Source organism: Sciurus vulgaris (assembly GCF_902686455.1).
Source record: "Sciurus vulgaris genome assembly, chromosome: 8".
Lineage (NCBI taxonomy): Eukaryota > Metazoa > Chordata > Mammalia > Rodentia > Sciuridae > Sciurus > Sciurus vulgaris.
Window position 1 is genome coordinate 60,382,441 of NC_136468.1, and position 26,830 is coordinate 60,409,270.

General features: G+C 35.2%; 1 protein-coding gene and 1 long non-coding RNA gene across 14 annotated transcripts in view; one reads left to right on the plus strand and one right to left on the minus strand.

Moving 5' to 3' along the window:
* Positions 1-26,830, plus strand: part of CACNA2D1 (calcium voltage-gated channel auxiliary subunit alpha2delta 1) — a 455,544-nt gene that overhangs the window by 227,467 nt on the left and 201,247 nt on the right. For all 13 annotated transcript variants that reach the window (XM_079151110.1, XM_079151106.1, XM_079151111.1 and 10 more), the window contains one exon: positions 12,980-13,039. In XM_079151110.1, coding sequence (XP_079007236.1) covers positions 12,980-13,039 — 60 coding nt within the window. The remainder of the gene's footprint in view (positions 1-12,979; positions 13,040-26,830) is intronic.
* LOC306668071 lies at positions 14,286-25,837 on the minus strand. The gene is made up of 3 exons (XR_013765724.1): positions 24,841-25,837; positions 22,440-23,066; positions 14,286-20,266 (listed from the first exon to the last, which is right to left on the minus strand). It is a non-coding gene; the product is annotated as an uncharacterized lncRNA (long non-coding RNA).

The following is a 26,830-nucleotide window of genomic DNA, read 5'->3' on the forward strand; positions in this document are numbered from 1 at the left end:
AGATAAACTACATCAAAATCATTTTTCTAGAGCTTGTGCGCCGTGGCCCATGCTTATAATCCCAGCAGTGTGGGAGGCTGAGGCAGGAGAATCCAGAGGGAGGCTGAGGCAGGAGGATCCAGAGGTCAAAGCCAGCCTCAACAACTTATCAAGGTCCCAAGCAACTCAGTGCATGTGACCCTGTCTCTAAATTTAAAAAAAAAGGGGGCGGGGTGGGGATGTGGCTGGGTAGTTAAGTGCCCCTGAATTTAATCCCCAGTACCAAAAAAAAAAAAAAAAATCATTTCATTTGTAATAAAGTTTGTAACTCCTGTATATTTAATGTAATCCTTTAATTCATAACTTTAAAAAGTAATTTGAATTATTCCTCAATCAAAATTACAAGTAGCCCTAAAGCAGCTACCATTCATTTTTCATCCGTATATTTCCAGCAGCCAGCCTAGAAGAAGCTCAATGATAACTCAGTGAATGGAAGTTGAATTTTTCCACACATTTTTGTATGCACTTCCTTCTCTCTCCTGTATCCTTTTTTATAAGAATAATTTTCTTCTGTATTCTTCCACTGCTTCTCAGAAGTCGCTGCTCAGAACCTTTACTTGAACTTGCCAGTTGGTTCTTTTGATTCTAAAATCATTTTTTTGGCTCCTCTTGGCTTTTAAGCTCTTGTAGAATTTCCCATTTTCTAGTATCGTGTTGGCCTCCTATCTAAAAACATTATAATAAACTTGTTAGTAGTGTATTTGGGGACAGGAATGCTCCTTATGGTGATTATCTCAGATACTTCTATTTATGAACACTTTTAGAACAGGTGTTGCATGTTTAACCCAAATTTGCAAATCTTGGATGGAGACAGAGTACTATTGACTAAAGCACAGAAAATTTAGGCACAAATGCAGCCTGCTAAATCTCTCTGGAGTTCCACCATGAGTCTCTTTTACTCTGCTTACCCATTCAATAATCTCATTAAAACTCTACTTCTACATTATGTAAGAATGAAAGACTGCAGCCCAAACACTCCTTTCATGGTGCTGAAATTGTTTGATTTTTAAAATTGTAGTTTAGTTTACTGGTTACTTAGGAGGAAGACATTGCCCCAAGTTCCCACCTTACTTTTTATATCTTACTGTCATAGTACTTTTCTTTTTTTAGTTTTCCTTTTCTTTTTTTTAGAGGAGGAAAAGTTTATGTTGGGCTTAATTTCAGATGCTTAGTGAATTTATTGCCCTAGACCCAGGGTGAGGCAGAACATCTGATGAAGGACATGGTGGAGGGGAGGAAAGATGCTCAGCCCATGGCTGTCAGAAAGGAGGAAGGGAGGCAGGGAGGGAGGGAGGGAGGAGGTGGAGGGGTGGGGGAGACACATTTCTTTAAACAGATTCATGCTACATCAATTTATTTGACAACTACACAAACTAATAAACTGTGCCTTAAATATAGCCATTCTTATTTAATTAAACTGCCTCACCTACCAGATATACTTTCTTTCTTCCTATCTACTAAATTCCTATTTTACTTACTACTTTCTTCACAAATTTATCTAATCAAAACTTACTTCCTCTTAGCATATTTTTGGTCTATTTCATATATATATATATGTTATATATATATGACACATACATATTTGTGATACTTTCTTCTATTTTATCATGCTAGAGACTGAATATATATGTCTCTCAAAATTCATATGTTGAAACCTAATCCCCAATGTGATGGTATTAGGAGTTAGAGCTTTTGAGAGGTGATTAGTCATAGATGTGATTAGTACCCATATAAGAGAGACCCTAAAGAAGTGCCTCACCCCACTTATCATATGAGAGCATAAGAAGAAGACTTAATTGTTTAGAACCAGAAGCCAGCCTTCACTAGACACTAAATCTGACAATCCCTTGGTTTTGGAATTCCCAGCTTCTAAAACTAAAAAGCCGCCTAGTCTGCTATTTTTGTTATAGCAACTCAAATGGACTAAGATATATCAAGATACAGCTAAGTTTAGTTCTCAGGTAGCATAGTATTGTGTACAGCTCTTAAAATCACATTCAGTTATTGATTCCATTAACTGACTCATTTTTAATTTGCTTGTGATTGTTGGTTATTTCCTCAGAAATCTCGATTTTTAATATCTTTTATCTTGTTATGTTTATCTATTCATGTGAATATTTTTTGGCCATTTGTGATGTTACTATTGAAAATTCTAATTAATGTTTCTCATCTATAGATGTTACAGGAGTAATAAATACTATAATAAACACATATATATTGTCCTTATTTCTGTTAACTTTCTATCAGATGAATTTAAACCATTCTACATATTTTCCTCGCCTACAAATAGATTAAATGCTCTGTAATATATCAAAATACCATTGCTTGTGATTTCAGTTTCTTAAAGAATTTTTGGTAAAATAACTTATTTTCTTTCAAGAGACCTTGGGGTTTGGGATAAATACAATTGGGTATGTTGGTAAGGTTTTACTCACATTTAACATGTTATGTCTTTCCCAAATTTGGTCTAATTTTTTTAAAAGGTAAACAAGTGTTTTGTCCCCATTTTCCCTTTCTTTGGCATAAATTATTTTCTTGAAAAAGCCTACTGACCCGGGTAAGGAAATCTGTGCATGAACATTTTATCTGCCCTTCTCAACTTTTCAGTGTGAATGTAGTCTCTATGTTCCAACTAGGCACCAACCATTCCCTCCACTTTTAAGTCATATGTGATAGAATTCTCCAGAAGAAATAAGAGTTAATGGAATTTCTGAAAAGGAAACTATACCCTCAAAATGTATTTTTCTTTTTTTTCTTTTTTCTCATCTGACTCTGTTTCATTGCTAAGTTGCTGAGGCTGTCTTTTAACCTGTGATCCTCCTGCCTCAGCCTCCTGAGGCATTATAGGTGTGTACCACTACACCCAATGTTGTTAATATTTATTCTTATTAGCAGTAACATTTCTAATTCTGAGTTAGACTCTCTAACTTGTTTACCCATCTGTAACATGGAGCTAATAGTAGTGTCTATTACATTTTTAGGAAAGATATATGGGATAATTCCTGAAAAGCATATATTAAGGTCTTGGTATTGAAAAGATACTGGCTGTTATTTTTATTTGTATCTCATTATGATGGTTATCTGAGGTCTACCTGTAAATGAAATTTCATAAATTATGAAGAGCTATATACATTTTAACTATCATTATTTTAACATGTAAGTTACATTGTATAATATGCAATCCAAATTTTTCTTAGAAAGCATTTGTGCTTTTTGCATATCTGAAAAAGCATTTGTGCATTTCTGTTTGAAGGAGGCTTTTTGAACTTTGCACTTGTAAGCCAAGAGCTAAAATTTTCTGTTAGAAATCTTAAATTTGACAAATGTGAGCAGACAATTATAGGGTAATAGTATGAGAACTCGTTCATAATGTTAGTTTCTGGAAGCTTTTACTGAAACTGTTAAGACTTACTGAGAATAAGAGAAATAATAGTAGTGCTTCAAGTGAAAATACAAATTGAAGAGTTACTGAACATATTCAGCATTTAAAAGGGAAAAGGGGAAAATAAAAATCGCATATTTTTCCCATTACTAGGAAATTATGTTTTTTACACTGAAAAAAAAAAAAACCTAGTAAATTGCATATTTTACTAATTTGATTGCCTGATTTACACATCATCATGATTTTCCAGCTCCAAGGAGGAAAGAGTATACCAGTGTGCGGATATAGCACACACTTTTATGTGCCACAGAATGTGGTACATCTATCCTCCCATACTTGAACAAAAAGGGGAAAGCGTTTCCATAGCAACTTTAGCAAAACAGAAAATTTGCCTACTGTCTAAGATCACACTTTTCTTTTTTTAAGACAACCCACTCACCAAATTGGCTGCCAGTGTGAGTTAATTAAGCTCAAAGGTAAATTATTTAAAAGCAAAAAGAAATTAAAATAGCTAGGCAGGAATGATAAATAGTTTACAGCCAGTGGAAGAGTAGCCTGAGGTAATGGAACCAAATCCCCTTTGATATAAAGAGAGTCAAAGGGTAGGTGTTAGAAGAAAGAGAGCTGGAGATGACATAATTATTGTGTAATTAAAAAAAAAAAAAAGAGGAGGTGGCTGAAATAGATATAATCTATTTAAGACGGAATTTGGGGAACACTTTCATGTACTTAAACCATAGTAATGAATGCCTGTTGGATTATGTAGTGTCAACAAATAAAATAATTCTTATCTCCTTTTATTCTCCTTCTTTATTCAAAATAGCTAATGGTGATTAAAATGTTGATTAAATTTTTTTTTTTGTAAAAATCTCACTTGATCTCTGAAAAAAATCTGTGTAATGGCGATGTTTGCTTTAGAGTACCACTTCTCACTCTTTAGTGCACATTGGAGTCCCTTGAAGGTTTTATTCAGACCATAGATTGACAGGACCCACTCCAGGAGTTTCTAATTTAATATTATAGGGTAGTGTTGTAGAATTTTCATGTTTGAAAATTTACTAGTGATGTTGCCCCAGCTGGTCTAGGCATACTTCGAGAAGCACTATTTAGACATGCCATGACTCTTAAGACACCCAGCACATGGTCAGTATAGTAGTACTGAAGACAAAATAAAGATGTCATCATTTAATTGATGGTGAGTGTTTGGAAATGGAGAGGTGGCTCTGTGTTTTATAGAAGCAAACTTAACCAGATACGATGCAGCAAAATTTTGTTTAATATAGTTCCTGCCTTGGCACCCTCTTTAGATCTGACAGGAGTTTCTTCAGACCCACTCATACCTAATCACCTTTGGCCTAGTAGAAACTTGCCTTGTTTGCATTGTGGCTTCCTTGTTCCTCTTCTGATTGACCAAAACCTGACACATCCATAGCTGCTGACCATAGTAAATCTAAGAGTCAACACCAGAGTCATATAATTGACACTCCCCCCACCAATCTGTTTTCTTTAAACTACCAATCCATAACCCCACAGGAAAGCCTAGGATTGATGCCTATGGACCCTCATATAGGCATTATCTCACAGGCCTTGCCCTCCTCACCCACTGGTTGAACTCCCTGTCTCCTCAGGATATAGTTGGCTTCCTGTTGGTATGTGTTTCACCTGACACACCGGTGCCTGATCTCCTTTCCCTGGTCAGGGCTCTCCTAGGGAGCAGAGGCTTGGCTTATGTCTACTCTCAAGAAGCAGGCCTCAAGACCAAATTGGAAAGAAAACCTAATCATAAAAATCACAAGAATGCAATGTCTGAAGTTTTGACCTACTTGCAAGCTAACAAGCTGGCCAACCACAATTTATAGGCAGTGGAGACTGAATCAGATTGAGTCAGACTTCAGAACTCAGCAGAAGAGGCGACAGGCACTTCATACTTGCAAAAAGGCTCTGTGACCCTCACACCCAAGAAGGGAGATGCTGGGCAGCACAACTGGCTACCCTATGAACAGTGGTAGCCCAGAAACCTGAGCTTGGAAACCCTGATTTCTCTTTTTTTTTCTTTTTCTTACCCACTTCTGGGGATTGAATCCTGGAATACTCTCTACCAAGCCGTATTTTCGGTCCATTATTTTTATTTATTTTGATACAGGGCTCCCTAAGTTTCTGAGGTTGGCCTTGAACCTGCCTCAGCCTGCTGAGTATCTGGAATTACAGGTATGTGCCCTGGCACCTGGCTGAACCTTGATCTTTTAAAGGAGCCTGTCAGCAAAACTATCTAATTTGCTCTGGAACATTATTTTTATTTTTCTAGACAACACATAAATCCGTCTTCCACTTTGGAGCAAGATGCTATCTCTTTCAATGCAGTTTGCCATATAAATATCTTTGAAAATACAGTTTCTGTCAGCAGCCATTCACAAGACAGAAAGTAACTTGCAAGATTGGAGAATTTAGAATTGAAAGTGGGACTAACTCAGGGGAATAGTCGAAATAATTTTAAAGTCTCCAGTTTTAGCAATTGTGTGCCCTGTTTAATAACTTTCTTTATTCCAGAATGGATTTTTTCTCCTTTGAAAGTAGATGTAACCTTTTTCAATACAAATTTCTAGAGTTTGTTGTTTTATTGTTTATAATTTAAGAGTTGCTGTTTCTCTCTACCTCAACTTTTAATGTGATAGTACTTATTGAGGACTCCACAAACATTCTATTTAACCCTTATAATACAGCAATATATGAACTGTTATAGTCCTTGTTTTGTAGTTGAGAAAATTGAGGTGAAAGGTGTTCATTTAACTTGCCCCTGGTCACAGCTATTAAGTGGATAAGCTACTTTCATTATATTTCTTAGTAACACAATACAGAAAATAATTGCTAGATACTTAAGGGGAGTTCACATAGTGGCATGAAACAACCCACCTATACCAACTTAAGTTTGGTGTTTGCTTACCAAGGAATTGCCTACAAATAAATCACTGACTGAACTTTAGAATTAGCATACCTTCTCATCTTAGTTCAGTTCTCAGCTGAAGCGGTACTGTTTGCATTCCCTGAGTGCATGATCTCCTAATGTAAATTTGGTATTATAGCTCAACTATGTAGGACCCCAGAGCATATCATCAGCAGAGCTAAGGGCTAAACTAGTTCCGAGAACTCCCCACATTCCTCTTCAGTGTTCAAATTCTTTTCTCTCTATAAAGACCTGCTTGTGAGTTTCTAAATTTGCAGTAGTATTCAATATCTAGAGAAGAAGGTAACTGATTATAGATTAATTCTAGAATCCCAGAACACAATTCCATGGAGTCAGCTGAATCCCTACCATGTCCCCAGTCAAGTTCTAATTTTTAAGGGTCAGGGGGTGTTGAGTCAGTGTAGCAATTTTTAAGAACTGGGTGATGTATTCATTGAGTATCATCCTTGTCTTGTAGGAAGACAACTTTGTGGCCAGAAAGTCTTAAGAATATCTTTTTCAAAGCATCAGGACAATGAATGATGGTGATTCCATGAATCTAGTCATAAATATTGATGCATCTTTGAAATACTTGCCAATGATTATTTCCATATTTTCATGTCACACATATTTACTGAGTACCTGCTCTCTGCCACACAATTGGAAGATATTAGAGGTGTACAGACATGAAGGAAGTACTTCATGCACCTAAGGAACACAGGCTTGATGGCTTAGTTTGGGAGAGGGCACCAGTATAGCCTTATGAGCGTCATGGTAAATTAGCTCCTGGCACCAGTGAAGGGCAGTGGGCTGTTTGTAGACTGCTTACAAATCGATTCTATTTAAAGTAGTATCTCTCAAAGAGTAACTAAATTTATGTCTAATATCTCTAAAATATTGCTCTCTGGGAGAGTCTTTTCAGGTTTAATGGAAGGAAAAGATGAACATTTTGAACCTGTAGATTTGTTGTAATGACAACAGGCATAAAATCAGAATCTGTGAATGGTGGTAGGGTTGGAAGGTTTTGTATGAGGTCCAGGTTTGTTAATCAAGCTGGTTGGTTAATTCTTTGCAGGTAATAAAGTGTAGAGCTGATGTGGGAGTCACATTCAGTTGAGCAATCTTTTATTATTTTGTGCAGTAGTCAAAGAAAGATAATGATAATTATCAGTCGTCTACCATTTACTCTCACTACTGCTGAAAGGGGTTTTTACAGTTCTCAACAGATTATATCTCCTTTACCCTGGCTTCTGTATTCAAAGTATTCTTAAGAGTCTGCCAGATTGATTGATTATTTTCCTTCCTTCTATCCTTCCTTCTTTCCTTCTTTCCTTCCTTCCTTCCTTCCTTTCTTCTTTTTTTTTTTTTTTTTCTTTTTGAGCTAATTATGTCTCTGAAGATTAGATTGGAACCTTTGTGGTTAATCTCAAAAGTCTTTACTGAAGATGTCAGATCCAGCTTCAAATCTATACAACAGGATCAGAAGCCATGTTCCAAAGTTTTATTTTTCACTTGGCCATAAATAGAAAAATAAATGATGACTGGTTTGATTTCAGCAAGTTTTATTGATATGTTTTACATATATTATGCTTTCTAAAAGCTTACACCACAAAGAAAAAATGTATTATGAGATTTTTCACACAAACTGACATGAAATCGGTTGTAAGAAAATGATAAGAATATAAAAAAAAATCTATAACTTTGTATTGTACCTTATGCAGTGTAAGATGAATTTGTGGTTTGGCTTAGAATAATTCCAAGTTAATATTTTATTATTAATTTTAATAATCTCTCATTTAATAATTGAAGTACTTATAGAAGTATTAAGACATTTTAATGGACAAAACTAACTTGAATGCACAGTGCTTTTATTTCTATTTGCTTAACCTATTACAGACTTTAGCCAGAGTATATAATAACAGCCTGTTCTTCTTTTGCGAAGCAGTAATCTAAAAGACAAACTCTCTTTTTAAAATAAATTTCTCCACCATAAACCAGTAGTTGGATAGGAGCTACACTATTTTATCAAAATTCAGTAGTCACTCAATATTTGAATATATTTTTCTAAATTAGAATTGGATTATATTAAAAATACTTTTTATAACTTGGAATCAATATGGGGCTGTCCTGCCAAAAATAAAATTGGGAAATTACAAAAAAAAAAAATGATTATGTGCTTATATTTCGTGCCATTAAACAAAAACGAAGATCAGCAAAAGCGTAGTTTGGGCAAGCATGAGTAACACAGCAGCTTTGGTCATCTTTGTTTGAGGTGCATTGCTAACCTACAGTGCCGGAGAGAGAGGGCAGTGCCTTGTCTTGTTAAATCCTGCTTGACATGATGATTTAGGATAATTTAGATGGCATGAGTAGTGCTTGTGTGGAAGGCATGCTGGTCTCTTGTTGGAATAGACAGGTCTGTGTTTACAAATAAGGCCTTTTCTGTGTTCTGATGATAAAGATGCTATAGAAACATAGGATTTTGGTGCTGAAAAGGGTCTCAGAGATGACTCCAGCATAGTTTCCCTGAGGGGCACTGCCCTCCTTCAGGCATTACTTTTACTTTTTAAATTCCTCAGAAAACCTTCTCATACATCACTGACCTTCACTGATTGTCTTGTTTAATCTAAACCATCACTTGAAAGGGTGATGGGTTCTCCATAGAAAACTCATTCCCCTCGTGAAACCAGTGGAATTTCTCTTTGGTGTTCAACCTGCTTGCAGCCTACTAGGAAGAATAATTGACAATATCAACATGGGATAACATGCACCTACTTAAAAAGTACATTCCAAACAGCGCAAAGATAGTTATCCCTGCGTTGCAGTGATTGCTGGGGTCTGGGTCATTGGTCAAGGAACTGACTAAGGTGAACTTCAAAGTGATTTGAAATATTTTATTTCTCATAAAAAGTTATAGACCAAATATAAAAAATGATAAAAGGAATTGCTGGGTGGTAGTTTTCAGACTGTTGGTTTCTTGACTTTTCAGTCTTTTCAGTCTCCCCTCCAAAAATGACTTGTGACTAAATCTTGTCTTTGACTAGCAACACTTCATATTTTCAGTCTGGATAAAAAGCAGTGCTTTAAAAATTTTATTTTCCACATGGAAAAGCCACTGAAATAAAGTAAAACTAACAAATCATATATATTGAACCGATTCAGACAGCATCTGTCAAATACCACAAGGGGTGTGATATATTCCTGTGCGAAGTCAAGAGTGAGCCAGAGGGTAAAAGAAATAGTAGATGGTTTGTTTGCTTCAGAAGCAGAAACTGTGGTTCTGTATTTTGCCCCCTATACACATACACACAGCAAGTGCTTAGTAAAGGTTTATTGAATACAAGTACACACTATTATACTTTTTTTTGTTGAGACAGGGTCATGTTGTGTTGCCCAAGCTGTCCTCAAACTTGTGATCTCCCCACACTATGCTCTGGAGTAGCTGGGGCTATTGTCTACTGCCACCTCACCTGGCCACACTGTATTTCTTCTTAAGATACTTTTCCTCCACTCAGGATGTGTATTCATTCATTTACTTAGTTACTATAGTTATTAAATGTTGGAATGTGCTGAAATTAACTCATCCTGGGTAGTTCACTTACATTTTGTAACTTTTTAACCTCAAGTTCCTATCTCCAACCTGAATTATTTAGTCCAATTGAGCTTTTTCAAGTACCAGTAATATTTCTTTATAGAAATATTTAAAGCAATATGAAGTAAAAAGATGGGATTAAAAACACAGAACAATTTCTCTACACTAAGTTTTCATAGTAAAATTCTTTTTCATCAGGAAACATAATTTGCTAGAAGGCTTAGGAAGAATTCTGAACCTACATATTTATATGAATTTAAATGAACTGCATCCTTTAAGGTTATTGGAAAGAAAAGAGCTTCTCCTTTGAGATGAAATATGACACTAAATATTCATAGAGGTCTGCAATGCCCTGTCTATTGAGGTCTTCAAGAGCTCCTTGTCAGCATAAGAAAGGATGAAGAAATGTCAACCCCACTATCTCCATTTCCTCTAGGAAGTGAGACCAGAAAGCAGGCAAAAACATCTACTTTCCTTTTCTGTCATTTATGGTAAAAATAGAATAAAATAAAATTGAATGCACATTGACTGCCATGTTAAACTATTCCCCAGAGCTGCATGTTTACCTCCACATAGTTCTATAGATAGAAGCTTTTCTGCAGGGTGAACTACAGTAGAATTTAGGGACCACTAAGGGCTCTCATTCCTTTCATTGGTATTTACATGTTGAGGTGGTAATCAGTGACTGTAGTTCTGACATTCTATGAAGTCAACCTTTGTAAAGTTCAAATGGAAGCAAAGCTTTATGGTTTTGATAATATCCCATATATTTTGCATACCAAGTAGAAAATATATAAAGTAGATAAATATCCTAGCAGCTGAACACAGTTAAAATCTTTGCCTAAGATTCTGTAGTTGGTGATAGGCAATATTAGAGTTGGATATCAGATCTATATGATTTAGAAGCTCATGTTCATTATACCATAGCTCCAAGGTAACTGGTGGTACCCTTACACTTTCTTCAGAACACACAAAAGTCTGTTCATTCACCTAAGTCTGCTATTTTCAATAGGTATTGTTAGGCCATTCAAATGAGTATCACGATCCTTTTGATATGTTAATAACCTTTTGATGAAGATAGGTAAAACTCATTAGGGTGATAATTAGATTGTCAACATAGGGGTAATATAGTAATTTGCTAATCCTTATTGGGTGTTAACTGTTTGAACATTAATCACATAACGCATGCATATTTTACTTGGATTAATCTGTTCTTATCTATTACCCCTTTATTAAAAAAGGAAAACTCTTGATATACAGTAGTCCAAGAAATTATTTTGGAATTTGCTTAAATTATGTCTCTAAGTAAATATTTAATATTTAAATATGAGTCCCAACATTATCTGAGTCTCACTGAACTGTCTTGATTCCTGACAGTTTTCTTTTAAAGCTATCAAAGGAAAAATCCTTTTAATTAAATATTTCACAAAGATTTAAAAAAAAAAAACAAAAAAACAAAAAAAACAAAACCTTTAAACCACAATTAATCTCCAAAGTAGGAGGCAAAATATTTCCTCAAATTTTTGTTTGGAAAATAGTCAATATAGTCTATTTCTAAGAAAAGATATATTTGATGTCATTGATTAGAATGATAAAATTATATCTTTATATACTTTATAATTATACTGCTTTAGTGCACTTTCATATCACCTGACAGAATTTGATGCCAGTGACAGAGTGAAGGTTGAGAATGCATGGCCTTCCAGGGAGCTGCTCTTTCTCTGATCTGATAAGCTTGCTTCCCCTCTGTTTTCTTCTGCAGACCACTGCATATCAAAAGCTGTTTTTTTTTTTTTTTTTTTTTTACTGATAAGCAACAGTCTCTCAGGATTGGAGGACAAGATCTTTCTAAAGACAGTTCCCAAACCAAAATACCGCACAATATTTTTTCAGTGCTGATTTTTATTTTCATATTTATATCAATTTCTAAAAAATTGCTGCCAAATGGATTTCTCCAGTGTTCTGGTTTTGATACTGCTGTGTCTTGATATGTACTGTGAATATCTGCTGATGCCACTTTTTCATGGACTGTGTAAGAAACTAAAGAGTGATTTTGTGGAAAGAACACAAACTTTGCAGTCAGAAGCCTTAGGTTTTAGTTAGCTTTCATAAAGTTAAATCCTTAACAGTATTTAAAATGACTTTTAAAAATTTTAAATGTTCAAACCAATTGGTATTGTAGGGATGTGTGTGTTAACATATCTGTTATAATTGTATATGTATTTATCATCAATAGCTAAAAGAACTTCATATAAACATGTATGATCTCATTTACAATAAAGATATTTAATGAACCTTTCTGGTTTTTCATAATAGGAACAGAATTAAGCTTTCATTTTCTCTGTTATCTGTGCTGAACCAGGTTCTTCGTTTCTATCTAGTGTTCAATCTAGTTTTAGTTTTAATGTTTGATACTCTATTGTACTGTACTACAGTTAAGTGAAAGAATTATTTTCTGCTGCATTTGTTATTGTTACAAGATATACCTATATAGCTATCTATGAAAACAGGAGTGTTCTACAAGCAATTCACATTTTATTAGATAGAGATTTTATTAGCCTTAATACAGTTTACCTGTGGTTTTTAATGGTAGCTCATTGACTTTAAAAATGTCACTTAAAAAAATAAAAATAAAAATGTCACTTAACTGGAGCAGAATTTAATTAGAGGCTTGAAGTGTCAACAAGGTTCTACCAAAATTAATATACTGCCCTGATACTTTTTCACAAATTGAAATGTTAAGTTATTGAAAGAAAGCACTCACAGAGGACACTACTGCTGGTGACAGCAGAGGTAGTAAACTGAATGGTGTTTAAGAATAGATTTGTTATTTATCACTAAATAGTAAAAACATCAACTTTAATAGGTTAGATTGCTAAATGATTTAGAATTTATGAATCATAAACAGAGTCTCATCTGCTTTTTTGAATGTCCTTGTAATTGATTAGACAACCCAAGCACTTTATATAACAATTACATGTTTATGTGGTCACTTAAATTCTAAGATTTACTGTTTCTTTTTCAGCGCCTGGCTTTGGAAGCAGAGAAAGTTCAAGCAGCCCATCAGTGGAGGGAGGATTTTGCAGTAAGGACTCTTTTCAACCACTTCATTTAAATAGATTGACTTTTGTGTTTGGATAATTATGATCGCATTAAAATAATGTTTTAATGATGGATTCTTATGGTGTTACATGTGGGACTAAAAAAAAAAAAAAAAGCAGCCTTACTTTGTGAAATCAGTACTAATTGAGTTAGTTTAAATATTCTGGCTTATGCTCTATATTAAAAAAAGAAAGTTCTTTAAAATGTTCTTCCATACTTAGATATTTACAAAAAGACTCCAAAATAGCACTAAGTTATAATATCTGAGTAATCTTGGTAGATATTATGAATATACTAGTTGAAAAACAATTTGCATTCTACAATTTTAGATTCAAAAGAGGAATGTGCTTCTCATGATCACCTTGATGGTTGGCAGTGTGATAAAAGGGAGAGTGAATATATTAAAACTCTTAAAATTTAATTTGCTTCATTTTGGCCAGAAGTATTCCTCCTTCTCTGGCCTACTTTTAGACATGCCAGCTGGCATTAGTTTTTGCACTTTTTCTTTTCTTTTCTATTTTTTAAAAATAAACTTGCTTAGTGTTCCAAGGGGTAATGGTTTAATTATACAAATAGCAGAAATTCTTCCCAGGATGTTTTTCTGTCATATGTCTGCTTTGTTAACAGCCACAGGGCACAGGGTAGAAGTTTCTCTTTAATGGTCAGCACTAGGACTTCTGTTACATATTTGAATTATTTCGTTTATAGTAAAAATGTCTTCAGTTTCTCATTACTAAAAAATTCCAGACAATTGATTTTTGGACCTTAATGTTCCCCAACCCCTACTTCCTATTTAAAATAAGATTAGAATGTGAGTGATAATTCCATTCTGTAAAACTTAAGTGTCAAATTTAAAGTTAAAATTGTGTGTTCATGAAACATAGAAGTGAAGTTTAGGAACTAACACTTTGTATTTTTTTTTTCTTGTGTATAAAAGGAAAATGCACTGAATATTTCACTCCCTTGTAACAGCTAGCTAATCTTCCATACTCAATTTTTTTTCTGATAGTATCCATATTGTACTATCTTTTCACTCATCTATATTTCTTAATCAGTCTACTAGACTACTTGACTCTGCTTGACTGCTGTCAAATTGTTTGACTCTCAGTAACTTGATCACATTGCCTGATTTCTTAGTGTCATGTGAGAATCAGCTTTTCCACTATTATCATAGTGAAGACAATAAGGATTAATTTGTCATCCATATGTTTAAAAAAATCAGTGTCTAAGTAAAAATATAAGCTTTTTAAATATTGAGGACAATTGTTAGCTTATCTAATTTTAGGATTTACATTGTAGTTGGTTACTTTGAGATATAAGAAAAAAACTCAAAATTGTGTTTCTCAAATACACAAAAGGAAAAAATAATCTACCCTAGTAAATATTCTTTTGATTAGTACTTTTGATTAATGTTAAATGGACATTGTTCTTCTTCCTCCCAACAGAGGGGCATTTGTAAAAGCAGTGTGAAGTCTGATCAATACAAATCTGGATGGATTCTGCCTAGATACATTGTGATCTCTTAAATTTTGGGCTCATTAACACAAAGTCATCATTTTGGCAATAACTTTTTTCTCCTTACAGAAGTAATGGTGAGGAGCCGGGGTTGTGGCTTAGTGGTAGAGCACTTGCCTAGCATGTGTGAGCATTGGTTTTGATCCTCAGCACCACACAGAAATAAATAAATAAAATAAGGGTCTATCAACATCTAAAAAAAATTTTTAAAAAAAGAAGTAATGGTGACTATTACTTACAATGCAATCCTCAATGCATGTTACATATTATGATATTTTATTGAATTCGAGTCCTTGTCCATTGTAAGGCACTCTATCATTTTAGTTATTTAAAAAAAAAGAAATCAATTTAATTACAATGCACCCAAAATTTAAGCTGTATTATTTTTGAGATATGAAAATATGAAATAAACTTCCCTTGAAATGTGACCCCTATCATATATTCTCTTAATGACTGCCGTGATGGTCATGCAAGAAGACAAATTGGACCCAAAGTGACCCAAAAGCCATTAGTAAATCTTACATGATCAAATAGAAAATAAATGGTTTACTGTAGTGCTAGATGTTCTTCTTAGGAAGTAGTGGTTGCCTTGTGAGAGAATTCTTGAACAAATTTGTTCTTAATTTCCCTCTAGGTTACTTCACAGTTTATTTGGGACCTATGAAGATATCAATTGACATTAAAAAAATTGTTAAAGGGAAAACAGGTTAACTCACTTTGGAGCTCTATCCTTTATTTTTCCTGCATATATTCTTGGAGAACTATGAATGTTGTTCTCAAGACACATATCTGTCCAGTTTGCACGTTGAGAATTGATGTTTTCCATCTCCTACCATGTTGGCCATATTGTGGTGACAATAGCCCTACCCTTTGAAATACCATGAGGTCATAGGACACTGAGATAGTGGCAGTTTTCTTCTTGAAGAATAAAACACAAATAAAAATTGCCTATTCTTAAGACTGAAATATGTAAAAAGTATAAAAGTCCGAAAACTTTTCTTATTTTCTTTTTCTGATAAAGTAGATAGTATTGTAGTTTTTAGATATAGCAAAGTCAAGGGCCAGAATACAGTTCAAATTGAGGGATGAAATTTAAAAATCATTGACATTAAATCTCTTCTTATTTTATGAGAGTATACAAAACAATTGCAAATTTGGCAGTAGTTTAATCAAACATTTGAAAATGTTTAATTTGAAGTTAAATGCTACTGTCTTCTAAAAGGTCCTCCATTTAAACTTCATAATCCTTTCATCTTTTAAGATATTTAACTATTTGCACCAGTGCAATAGTTCTTTAATGCCAGCCTTTAATAATTCAACACTAAGATGATTTAGAAGGCAGAAATAATTTCCTAAAAATACATTAACATTTCAAAAAGGAATATAATATTCTGCTTCTTCCTTCAAGTATAAGTGAGCAAGTTTCATTAATATTACTTAGGCAAAATGTTGATTAACATTCCCTACTGTGTAATGTAGAGAGATCTCATAAACAACAAGAACAAAAGGCAAAGCACTAATATGCTGGCAACAACAAAGGCCTCATGTAATTCAGACTCTCCCTCAGCTCCATTTAATTCCCAGCTGAATGTACAATCGAGGGAACAAAGGGCATACACTATAAATGGATTAAGATTTATGTAGTCATGCATTTACAAGTTCAAACCAATATTTGTAAATAATCTATGTCTACTAGTTGTCTTTCAGGTCTACATGCAACTTATGGGTATTAAAGGTGACATTTCATGTCAATTATGATAGAAAAATTATTTTATTAAGGGCAGGTGGAAGAAAAAAGAGCTTAGAAAACTAATTGTTCTGCATGAAATAATTGCTATTATTTCTACCAAACAGATCTTTTCCAGTTGCATTTGAAATCTCATTTGATTGCATTGCAATGGTTGGTTAACCAAAGCAATTTTATTTCCAAGTAAGCCTGCAATATTAATTGTACTTACACATGTATAAACATAAAAGGTGCCTAATTTGTATTTTAATAACTGGGATCTAATGTATGGCTTATTAGTGCCAGCTTGTTACAGTGCAGGCTGAGTACAGACATCTTCAAATTGGGCAGTCAATAAAACCTTTGAAGAGGCTGCTCTAGCTTTATCCTTGCAGAGAAACTAAATTAGAATGTGCAAATTTTTCTAGTGAAATTGAATGTTACTGAATGTCAATCAGGCTAATTTAGTTATTCAATATAATTTTAAGTTTATAATTAAAAAAATTACTTTGCCAAATCATATTTTGAAATGTTGCTTTAAAATTGTGTAATTTAGAATACTGTTTACATGAGTAAAGTTAATAGGTATGGGAATTATGTATTTATTTCATCTATCCTTATTCATTTCATGGACTTGCATCATTCTTGTTAATTGCAAGCACAAAGAATTGTGAATAGGTGCAATGTGAAAGGATATCTATTTTGGTTATACATATAAAGAAAACACGTTATAAGTTGGTATGTGCCCTGTATAGAAAAGAATTAAATTTTATGAGGAATAATTGGAATGGCGTTCTATCTTAATGAATAATAAGTAAATTTAATATGTCACCAAAATGATTTTAGACTGTAGTTTGATAGTCTTTCATAGTTTCTTGTGAAACTGTATGCATAATTTTGCAACATATTTGCTAGGAGGAATATAATTTATTGCTGCTTCTTTTAAGAATCTTGTATGTCTAACACAAGATAGAGTAAAAAGAGCCACAATGCAAAATTTAATTGAAAGGAGTCAGGCTAATTTATAGTGCTTTGTGTACACATGTAGGTGCCCATAATGAGAGTATAATAACATACCAAATTAGATAGTAACAGGAGTTTTATTGTTAGTTTTCCTGTTGCTTCTTATATGAAAGGAAGCAAAATATTTCACCATTAATTACCCAGCCAAAGACATTAGTTTCATTCTTCATAATATTTAATATTTTCTAGTGATCTGACCTTACTTTCTATGATTTCATTTGAAGACAAAGTAAGGATAGTATTTGATAGTATAGTAGAATCCCCTTTGGTAAGACAATGTGATGATATGTCCTGTTATAATGCAAATTTGGATATAAATAGGGCTGGGTACTTTGCTTTGTTCCCCTTCCCTCTCTATCAGGAATGAAAGGAGAAGTTACAAAGAAGGACAGGCATTGGTGACTTCACTTCAGAAGTGAAAGGTGCAATGTTGTTTTATATTATTCAAGACCAATCTGCTGCCTCAGTATCTTGGGATTGAGATTATGTAAATAGCCCACATTATTAAGAGTTTTCTGGAATTGATGCCAGTTTTCTAAAAAATTCAGCCATACAGAATGCCCAGAATCTTCCTCATTGATATTTAAACTGGAATCAATTATTGCCACCAGCTGGTGCCAAATTACAACTGTCAAAAGAGGGTTTTAAAACTCAGATATTTCATTAACTTCTTTATAACTTGAGCCACATTTTTATAAAAGCCTTTGGATATTATTATGAGCATTAAAACGAAGGTTTACTAAATTTCTGAACCACAAAACAAGTGAAAGAAGACTGTATAAACATTATAAATTACTGTAATTTACATATAACACATAGTCAATAAAGATTTACTCTAAGCTTTCATTCATTTCACTTCCTTGTTTAAAAGTCTTCAGTGATTTTCCATTTAGCATATATATAAGTATATATTTAGGATATACTAGGTCTTTTGTGATCTGGTATACCTAACTTTTCTGAAGTTTTCAATTGTAACATATGTCAAGTAGTTAGTACTATTATCCTGAGATTCTAAGTCTACCATAGAGTGAACTACTTGACATTTCCCTAAAACAATATTCTTTCATTCACTTTCTAAATTTTTTACTATCTCTGCTTAGAAACTTTTTCCCCTTCTTTCCAACTTCCTTTTGGCTTTGATTGACCAGTGTTACATGTGCTGTTGTATGTGTGCCACTAATATTCATACATGTTTCAGCATAATTTTTTTCTCTATACTTTTCACCACTAAAATTTTAATATCTGGGGATAAGACATGTGACTAATGTGTTACCAAGAAGACAGTAGTCTAGTTCAATACATGACAGGTAATAGCCTGTATGTAATTTTTTAATTAAAAAAAATTACTTATATTGGGACATTTGTTTCACTTGTAAATATTACTGTCAAAATAAGGGAAAAATGGTTTGAATTCCATTTTTGTATTGGAATATAATTGCCCATAGCTGTGACAAAGATATAGAGAGAACTGGGCTTGGAATTATGCAAATATACTTCAAAGTTTGGATCTGCCAACAACTTCCTATGCAGTTTTGGCAAAATGATAGTATCTTTGAGTATCAATTTCTTCAAAATTTCTTGACACTGTGATTTTCATGAGCATAATTATCTTGGTGAGATGCTCAGAATAATTGCCTTTCCATGCGTCAATGAGCACTAGTTATCTTCCAAGGAAAGTGTTATGTGGACACCCCAGGTTTATCTCAGGTGGTCTCGAAATCAGGTTGGCACAGTCTGCTGATGGATATTCATTAGACTAGTGAGCTTGATTTCATTAGACCTACTACCATGGTACCGTATTTGCCATTGCTGCATCCCAAACTGGGATTTCCTTGAGCTGGACATAAGGGTGTGCTTTATGTAGCCATGGGGTTAATGACCCTACTGCCACTCCTAGGGATTTTCAATTACTGGGGCCCCAATGCTAGTGCTTATATTACCTGTGTCATAAAGTTCCTGAAGAAAATGACTCTTCATCATCTATTTAACCGGAGAGCAGAGACACCTTTCTTTGGGAATTCTTCTTTCTACCTTATCCTCATCTCCTCAGTGCCCTTGTGATTGCTTGACCATTCATTTCTCTTTTGTAACCAATCCTCAGTTGACCCCTAGTGATTAAATGCATTAAAATAGATTCTTGATTATCAGCCAGCTCTCGGCCTACTTCGTCATAGTCGAAGTTGAACATTGGAGAACACCATTTCTACATACATTTACGTGTCCAAAAACTTAAGGTGATATACACACACACATGTCTAGAACTTTGGAACATCTTCAGAAACGACAATTTTAATATAGGGCATGATCTTGATTTCTTCCAACAACTGGGAGGGTGCAGAGATGAATACATATTTCCAAAATACTGGAGATTCTTCAGGACTGAACCCTGGGACAATAAGTCTATTCTCAGATATAATTTTTACATTGAGAATAACATTAGCTGCTGAAATAATTCCGATTTAGTGGTGTTATGGATATGTTAATTGCTTTGCTAATATTGCTGTGGGAGGGAGAGACTGTTCTGAGAGTTGAAGACATTGCATGAAAGCTTTTCTTTCTGAAGGATCAATGCTCCCATGAAACATGGAGCTGTAGAATAAAGAAGCAAAGCAGAAGATACAGGCAGTGGTTGTAGACCATGGGGTTCATTTCCTAGTGAAATAATTTTGGATATTGGGATCTGCCCAGAAGAGAAGAGGTAGAGGCTGAGGACTTAGTAAATGGATTTCAATAGAGGGACACTACGTATAATACTGAAGAGCTGCTGAAAAGGATCTGAATGATGCTGAGAGTGGATACTAAAGCCAGAAGTAAGCAAAGAAAGAAAGAAAGAAAAAAAAAAAAAAACCCATGAAACTCAGTGGATAGAAGATACACTTGAGATGTCTCTGGTTTAAACTTACACATTTTTTTGTTTAAAGATTATCTAAAGAATATTCATAGATTCTGGAAATTAGCGCTCTATCTGAAGTATGAGTGGCAAAGATATTCTCCCACTCTGTAGGCTCTCTCTTCACATTACTGATACTTTCCTTTGCTGAGAGAAAGCTTTTTAGTTTGAATCTATCCCAGTTGTTGATTCTTGCTTTTATTTCTTGGGCTATGGGAGTCCTGTTAAGGAAGTCTGATCCTAAGCCAACAAGTTGAAGGTTTGGATCTACTTTTTCTTCTATAAGATGCAGGGTCTCTGGTCTGATTCCAAGGTCCTTGATCCATTGTGAGTTGAGTTTTGTGCAGGGTGAGAGATAGGGGTTTAGTTTCATTCTGTTGCATATGGTTTTCCAGTTTTCCCAGCACCATTTGTTGAAGAGGCTATCTTTTCTCCATTGCATATTTTTGGCCCCTTTGTCTAGTATGAGAAAATTGTATCTATTTGGATTTGTGTCCATGTCCTATATTCTGTACCATTGATCTACCTGTCTATTTTGGTACCAATACCATGCCAATTTTGTTACTATTGCTTTGTAATAGAGTTGATGATCTGGTATTGCGATACCCGCTGCTTTGCTCTTTCTACTGAGGATTGCTTTAGCTATTCTGGGTTTCTTATTCTTCCAGATGAATTTCATAATTGCTTGCTCTATTTCTGTAAGATACATCATTGGGATTTTAATTGGAATTGCATTGAATCTGTATAGCACTTTTGGTAGTATGGCCATTTTGACAATATTAATTCTGCCTATCCAAGAACATGGAAGATATTTCCATCTTCTAAGGGTTTCTTTAATTTCTTTCTTTAGTGTTCTGTAGTTCTCATTGTAGAGGTCTTTCACCTCTTTTGTGAGATTGGTTCCCAAGTATTTTATTTTTTCGAGGCTATTGTGAATGGGGTAGTTTTCCTAATTTCTCTTTCTGAAGATTCATCACTTATGTATAAAAATGCATTGGATTTATGAGCATTGATCTTGTAACATTCTACTTTACTGAATTCACTTATGAGTTCTAAGAGTTTTGTGGTGGAATTTCCAGGTCCCTCTAAATATATAATCATGTCATCAGCGAACAGGGATAGTTTGAGTTCTTCTTTTCCAGTTCTTATTCCTTTAATTTCTTTGGTTTGTCTAATTTCTCTGGCTAGAGTCTCAAGAATGATGTTGAATAGAAGTGGTGAAAGAGGGCATCCCTGCCTTGTTCCAGATTTTAGGGGGAATGCTTTCAGTTTTTCACCATTTAGAATTATATTGACCATGGGCTTAGCGTAGATGGCCTTTACAATGTTAAGGAATGTTCCCACTACCCAAAAACTCTACACCAAGAATACAAATAATCCAATCAACAAATGGGCTAAGGAAATGAACAGACACTTCACAGAAGATGTACTAGCAATCAACAGATATATGAAAAATGTTCAACATCTCTAGTAATAAGAGAAATGGAAATCAAAACTACCCTGAGATTTCATCTCACTCCAATTAGATTGGCGATTATCAAGAACACAAGCAACAATAGGTGTTGGCGAGGATGTGGGGAAAAAGGTACACTCATACATTGCTGGTGGGGTTGCAAATTAGTGCAGCCACTCTGGAAAGCAGTATGGAGATTACTCAGAAAGCTTGGAATGGAACCACCATTTGACCCAGCTATCCCACTCCTTGACCTAAACCCAAAGGGCTTAAAATCAGCATACTACAGAGATACAGCCACGTCAATGTTCATAGCTGCTCAATTCACCATAGCCAGACTGTGGAACCAACCTAGATGCCCTTCAGTTGATGAATGGTTAAAGAAACTGTGGCATATATATACAATGGAATATTACTCTGCCATGATAAAATTATGATAAAAGAATGATAAAATTATGGCATTTGCAGGCAAATGGATGAAATTGGAGGATATCATGCTGAGATAAGCTAATCTCAAAAAACTAAAGGATGAATGATCTCGCTGATAAGCGGATGAGGACATATAATCGAGGGTAGGAGGGGTTAGAGTTAGGGTTAGGGTTAGGTTTAGGATTAGGAATACGGAGGGTGGTAAGAATGGAGGAAGGAAGGACTGTATAGAGGGAAAAGAGTGGTAGAAGGGGTGGGGGCAAAGGGAAGAAAAATCAGAATGAATCAAACAACATTGCCCTATGTAAATTTTTTATTTTTAATAAAAAAAAGAATATTCAAATAACAGTCTTCATCTACAATTTTTGTGAAGCATGCAGCGGGACTTTAAGACTCCACATGATTCATATGAGAGAATGCTATAGAAATTTAAGGGAATAACCACCTTGTCCCAGCATGCAAAATGGTCCACTTTAAAGCTCATCCTTTTGATCATAGACTGCTGTCATTTTCTAACATTCCAAGTGAACCTAATTGAGGATTTCATGCTGTACCTCTTCCAACAAGTCTGCTTTCTTTCACTTCTTCATCAGTATAAAACCTGATTCCAGTATCTTCTACCATTAAACGAAGGAACTAACAAAAACCTATTGCCCCTTTTAGTTTTGCTACATTTCTATATTGTCTGCAAAACTCACAGGAGGTATGGAACAATACCATCCAATAATCTTCACCCTCACACACTGACTAGCCCGTTCCGATAAGATTTCAGATTGCATTTGGATAAAACTCTTCTTCCTTCTTCACATAAAACCTAATGAGTATTATTTTTTTCTTCTTCATACCTGGGGTTTCTATATCACTTTCATCCACAACTTATTCGTTTCCCTTCTTCAAACATTCTTTTAGCTTTCAGGAAACCCAGATTTCCCTATATTTTCACTATCAAATTCTCCCTCAATCTCCTTTCACACCTCTTTTTTTTTTTTTTTTTTTCAGTTTGTGCAATAGCTATCTTGAATTTTGGCTGAGTTATTTATTATATCCCCTGTTTGAGATTACAGTAATCTTTATAACACACATCAAACTTTTGAACACAACTTTAAATGAGTTACCACAACAAATTCCATTGATGGTGGTGGTTTGGGGACAATTGTGTATAAAAAGCACATTCTTTTCAATATTAGAATCTCACTTAGTCCTACAGGATGCTTGCTGGGTAAGAGGCAGATGTGAAAAGATGATGACTGAAGCAAGAGCTGATGCACAGTACTGGTCCAGGTTCACTTGGGGGCATGCATTCAAGTTAGTGGCATTGTCACAAGGCTTTGTTATTTTCCCTATGGATTCCTCTTGACTGGCCTCATGTATTCAATTAGATGTGTCTCTGATGTAACTCCACTGGACATCGTACATTCATATTTTGAGTAGCAAAGGATAAAACCATATATGCTACTTGTATGTATGTGCCACAAATGGGCATTTATTGAACACAACATTAAATGAGTTAAAGTCTGGCTTACTTTGGAGCCATTCTAACTTCTAACATGCAGCAGGGTTGTGAGGCAGAGCCTTATCTCAGGTAAGATGGGGCTTTTCACAAATCTTAGGTAAAATGTTCTAATCTTGAAGCTAATTTTTCCTCTTTTGCCATGACCAGCATGACCAAATTCTCAAGTTCAGTGAGGGGCAAATAAAGGTTTATAAACACAGATTTTGAAGATTAAGCTGAGATTAGATGGAGTTCTGTTCTCTGATGGAAATGCAGATCTAAAGAGTTATGTGAGTAATCTTTATATATGTAGGTAAGCATTATTCTTTGTTTTCAGGAAAGTTACAGAGACTAGGACATTAACCTAACTTTTTTCAGAGCTGCAAAGTGCAATGTTAGGAGCTTATGTTATATGGGGAAGCAGGGTCTGGAGGCGCTTGAGCCTGCAGGAAGAGCCAAGAAGTAAGAAAGAAGAGACTTGAAGATAAGGAATCTCTTTCCATCTGCCCGCTCGCTCACGGAAGCTGTGTGCCATTACACAAACGGATTTTGATGGCTTTAAGTACCGGGGGTTGGTCAAAGGATTCCCAGGGTTTGAATCTGCCAGATGGAGGACCTAGATCCCATGGTGGGAACTGATACAGCCGAGTCTGTGGCCAGGGCATACGTGGCCATTTTTGATTGATTATCAAAAGGGTACTGTGGCCAAATATAAGCCTGGAGTCAGGCAAAGGGTTCCCAGGATTGAATCTGCCAGATTGGAGGACCCAGATCCCATGGTGGAGACTGATACAGCCAAGTTTGTGCCCCTGCATCCTGAGGCCACAGAGCAGTTGACTGGAGATGAGAAGGCAACACATAGATGGTGTTGTCACACAAACATCAATGTGGGGCCAGGCAAACGCGATTTGAAGTCCAGTGATGAATGCAGAGCAGAGCTTCCGGGCAGAATGGAAGGTGGGGCCATGTCCGGGGGCACTGGGGCTCAGATGGAGTTCCACTTGCTTAAGAGACAGTGGAAGATCCCATCCCGAGTCGTGGCACCAATGTAAGGGATCCCACAGAAACCACACCGGACACGGGAAATCACATAAGGGAGTTTATTTAAGCAAACAGAGTGTCTCCTTGCAGGGTAAGAGAGAAAATGAGAGGAAACAAGAAAGGGCACATGCAAGAAAGTGTGAAAGCCAGGAGGATAGAGAAAGTGAGGAGGAGAGAAAGATGAGGAAAGATGGCGGGGTAGCTACAGTCCACACCTCTTTATTGTATCTGCAGTATTGTCTAAATGCAGGGCAAGACCTTCACTCTGTCATCTTCAATGCCCATGCTTTCTCCCCTGATCCCTTGTCTGTCATCAACTTTTAATACATTTCCACCAAACCTCTTTTCTGACCTCTAAACTCATTTACCAAGCTGTGCTGACCTTTTCTGCTTGGCTGTCTCAATGACTGGTAAGACTCAGATGCCCAGAACAACTATTCTTTCCATTACTTTGCTCCCCAAGTACCTTGATCATCTGTTAATTTTCTGATGTGGTATCACCATCTCCCCAGTTAATATGGCCAAAATGAAAGCGTGATTATTAATTCCTCCCTCTGATATAACCCACGTATTGTTCATCTGCACATTTCATCAATTCTCGCGTAGTATGCCAGGACTCTTCCCCTCCACTACCATTTTTGTCAAGAACATCCACTCATCATGCAATGAAAAATCAGATTGTGAATCAGAGCCTACCATTCTGTGATATTCACAAACCACTTTTGCAGAGTTGTACAGAATCGAGTTCCCTACGTGCTACCTTAAAATATTTTTAACTGAAAGAATTGGAGAAAATTGCAGAGACAGGAAGCTCACTCTCACTGGTTACCCCTGTTCCTAAAGCTGCTCATAAAACCCTCAGTTGGGATGTGCCCTCCCCATACTGAGAGGAAAGAAGCATGTTTATCTCTGAAGACACAGGGACATAGAAGAATTGGAACAAAGGGGCCTTGATATATTTCTTCCAGTTTATTACCAGTACATCACACTTGATTATCCAAGCATTCTTCTCCAGAATCATCCACTTCTCCCTCAAACCTGTCGACCTGCTTTCTTAAATCTTCGGGTTCTCAATTCCTTAGAAAGGCTCCCATGTCACCTAAACCTAACATTCAATATGCGTGCTTTTCTTTTGTTAAACTGTCTTTTTTTCCCACAGGGACTTCAGCCATTATCCTAAAATAGAAAGGAAAGATACTATTCCTAGGAAGTAGGAGGCCCATCATTCATATATATTCATATATTTATATATATATATGAATGAAAAGATTTTTGTCCATCAATTAAGTAGATAATGATACTTTTTAAATTTAATGATAGTGTAAATATTTTGACACAAACATTTCTATTCAACTAAGATGAACAAATTTTAAAATTTGAAACTGAGAAGTCAGCCAAATATCTAATCAGAGTAGCATAAGTAACACAAACCTGAATTCAGAAAGCAATGTAGTACTTTTCTTAAGTAGTTCATTTAACAATAAAATCTAGGCAATACAAGTAACAACTAGATTTTTTTTTAAAAGAGCAAAATATTACTTTAAGCCAAAATTTATAATATTAAATGAAGTTTTACATTAGCACAGTTTTGAAACAGTGGTTGTAAAATATCTCCTTTTGCTTCATCAGAAGACATTTTGTTTGAAGAAGTAGGATAATCAGGAGAGTTTGTGATTGCTGAATGCTAAGAAATTAATAATCACAGAATTGTAGTAGTGTGGTATGTCATGGATTTATTATATTGATTGCCAGGTTCTGAAAAATTATAAAACTGTTACATTGCAAAAACTGCTTTATTTTTGTTCCAGTGTTTCTTCCTGTGAGGATAGTTCTCCTGGGTTTCTAAGAATCAACCTGGAGGCCCTGTTTTTCCCACAGTCCCTCCAAGGTTTCTAGTAACTAGGTCCTACGGAGATGGAGTGAAGATACTGTGAATCCCTTTTCTGCAAGCCAGTGTAATGTAGGGGAATGTGGCCTGTCTAGTATCCTGAAATTTAAAAACAAAACAAAACCAAAAAAAAAAACCTGACTAAACTAATTGGACTATTTATTATGAAAATAAAAATGATTAATCTAAATGCAATTCTGAAATTTAGAAATGAAAGATTGAGCCAGACATGGTGGTATATGGCTGTATAATCCAAGCTACTCAGGAGCCTGAGGCAGGAGGATTTCAAATTGGAGGCCAGCTTGGGCAATTTTTGG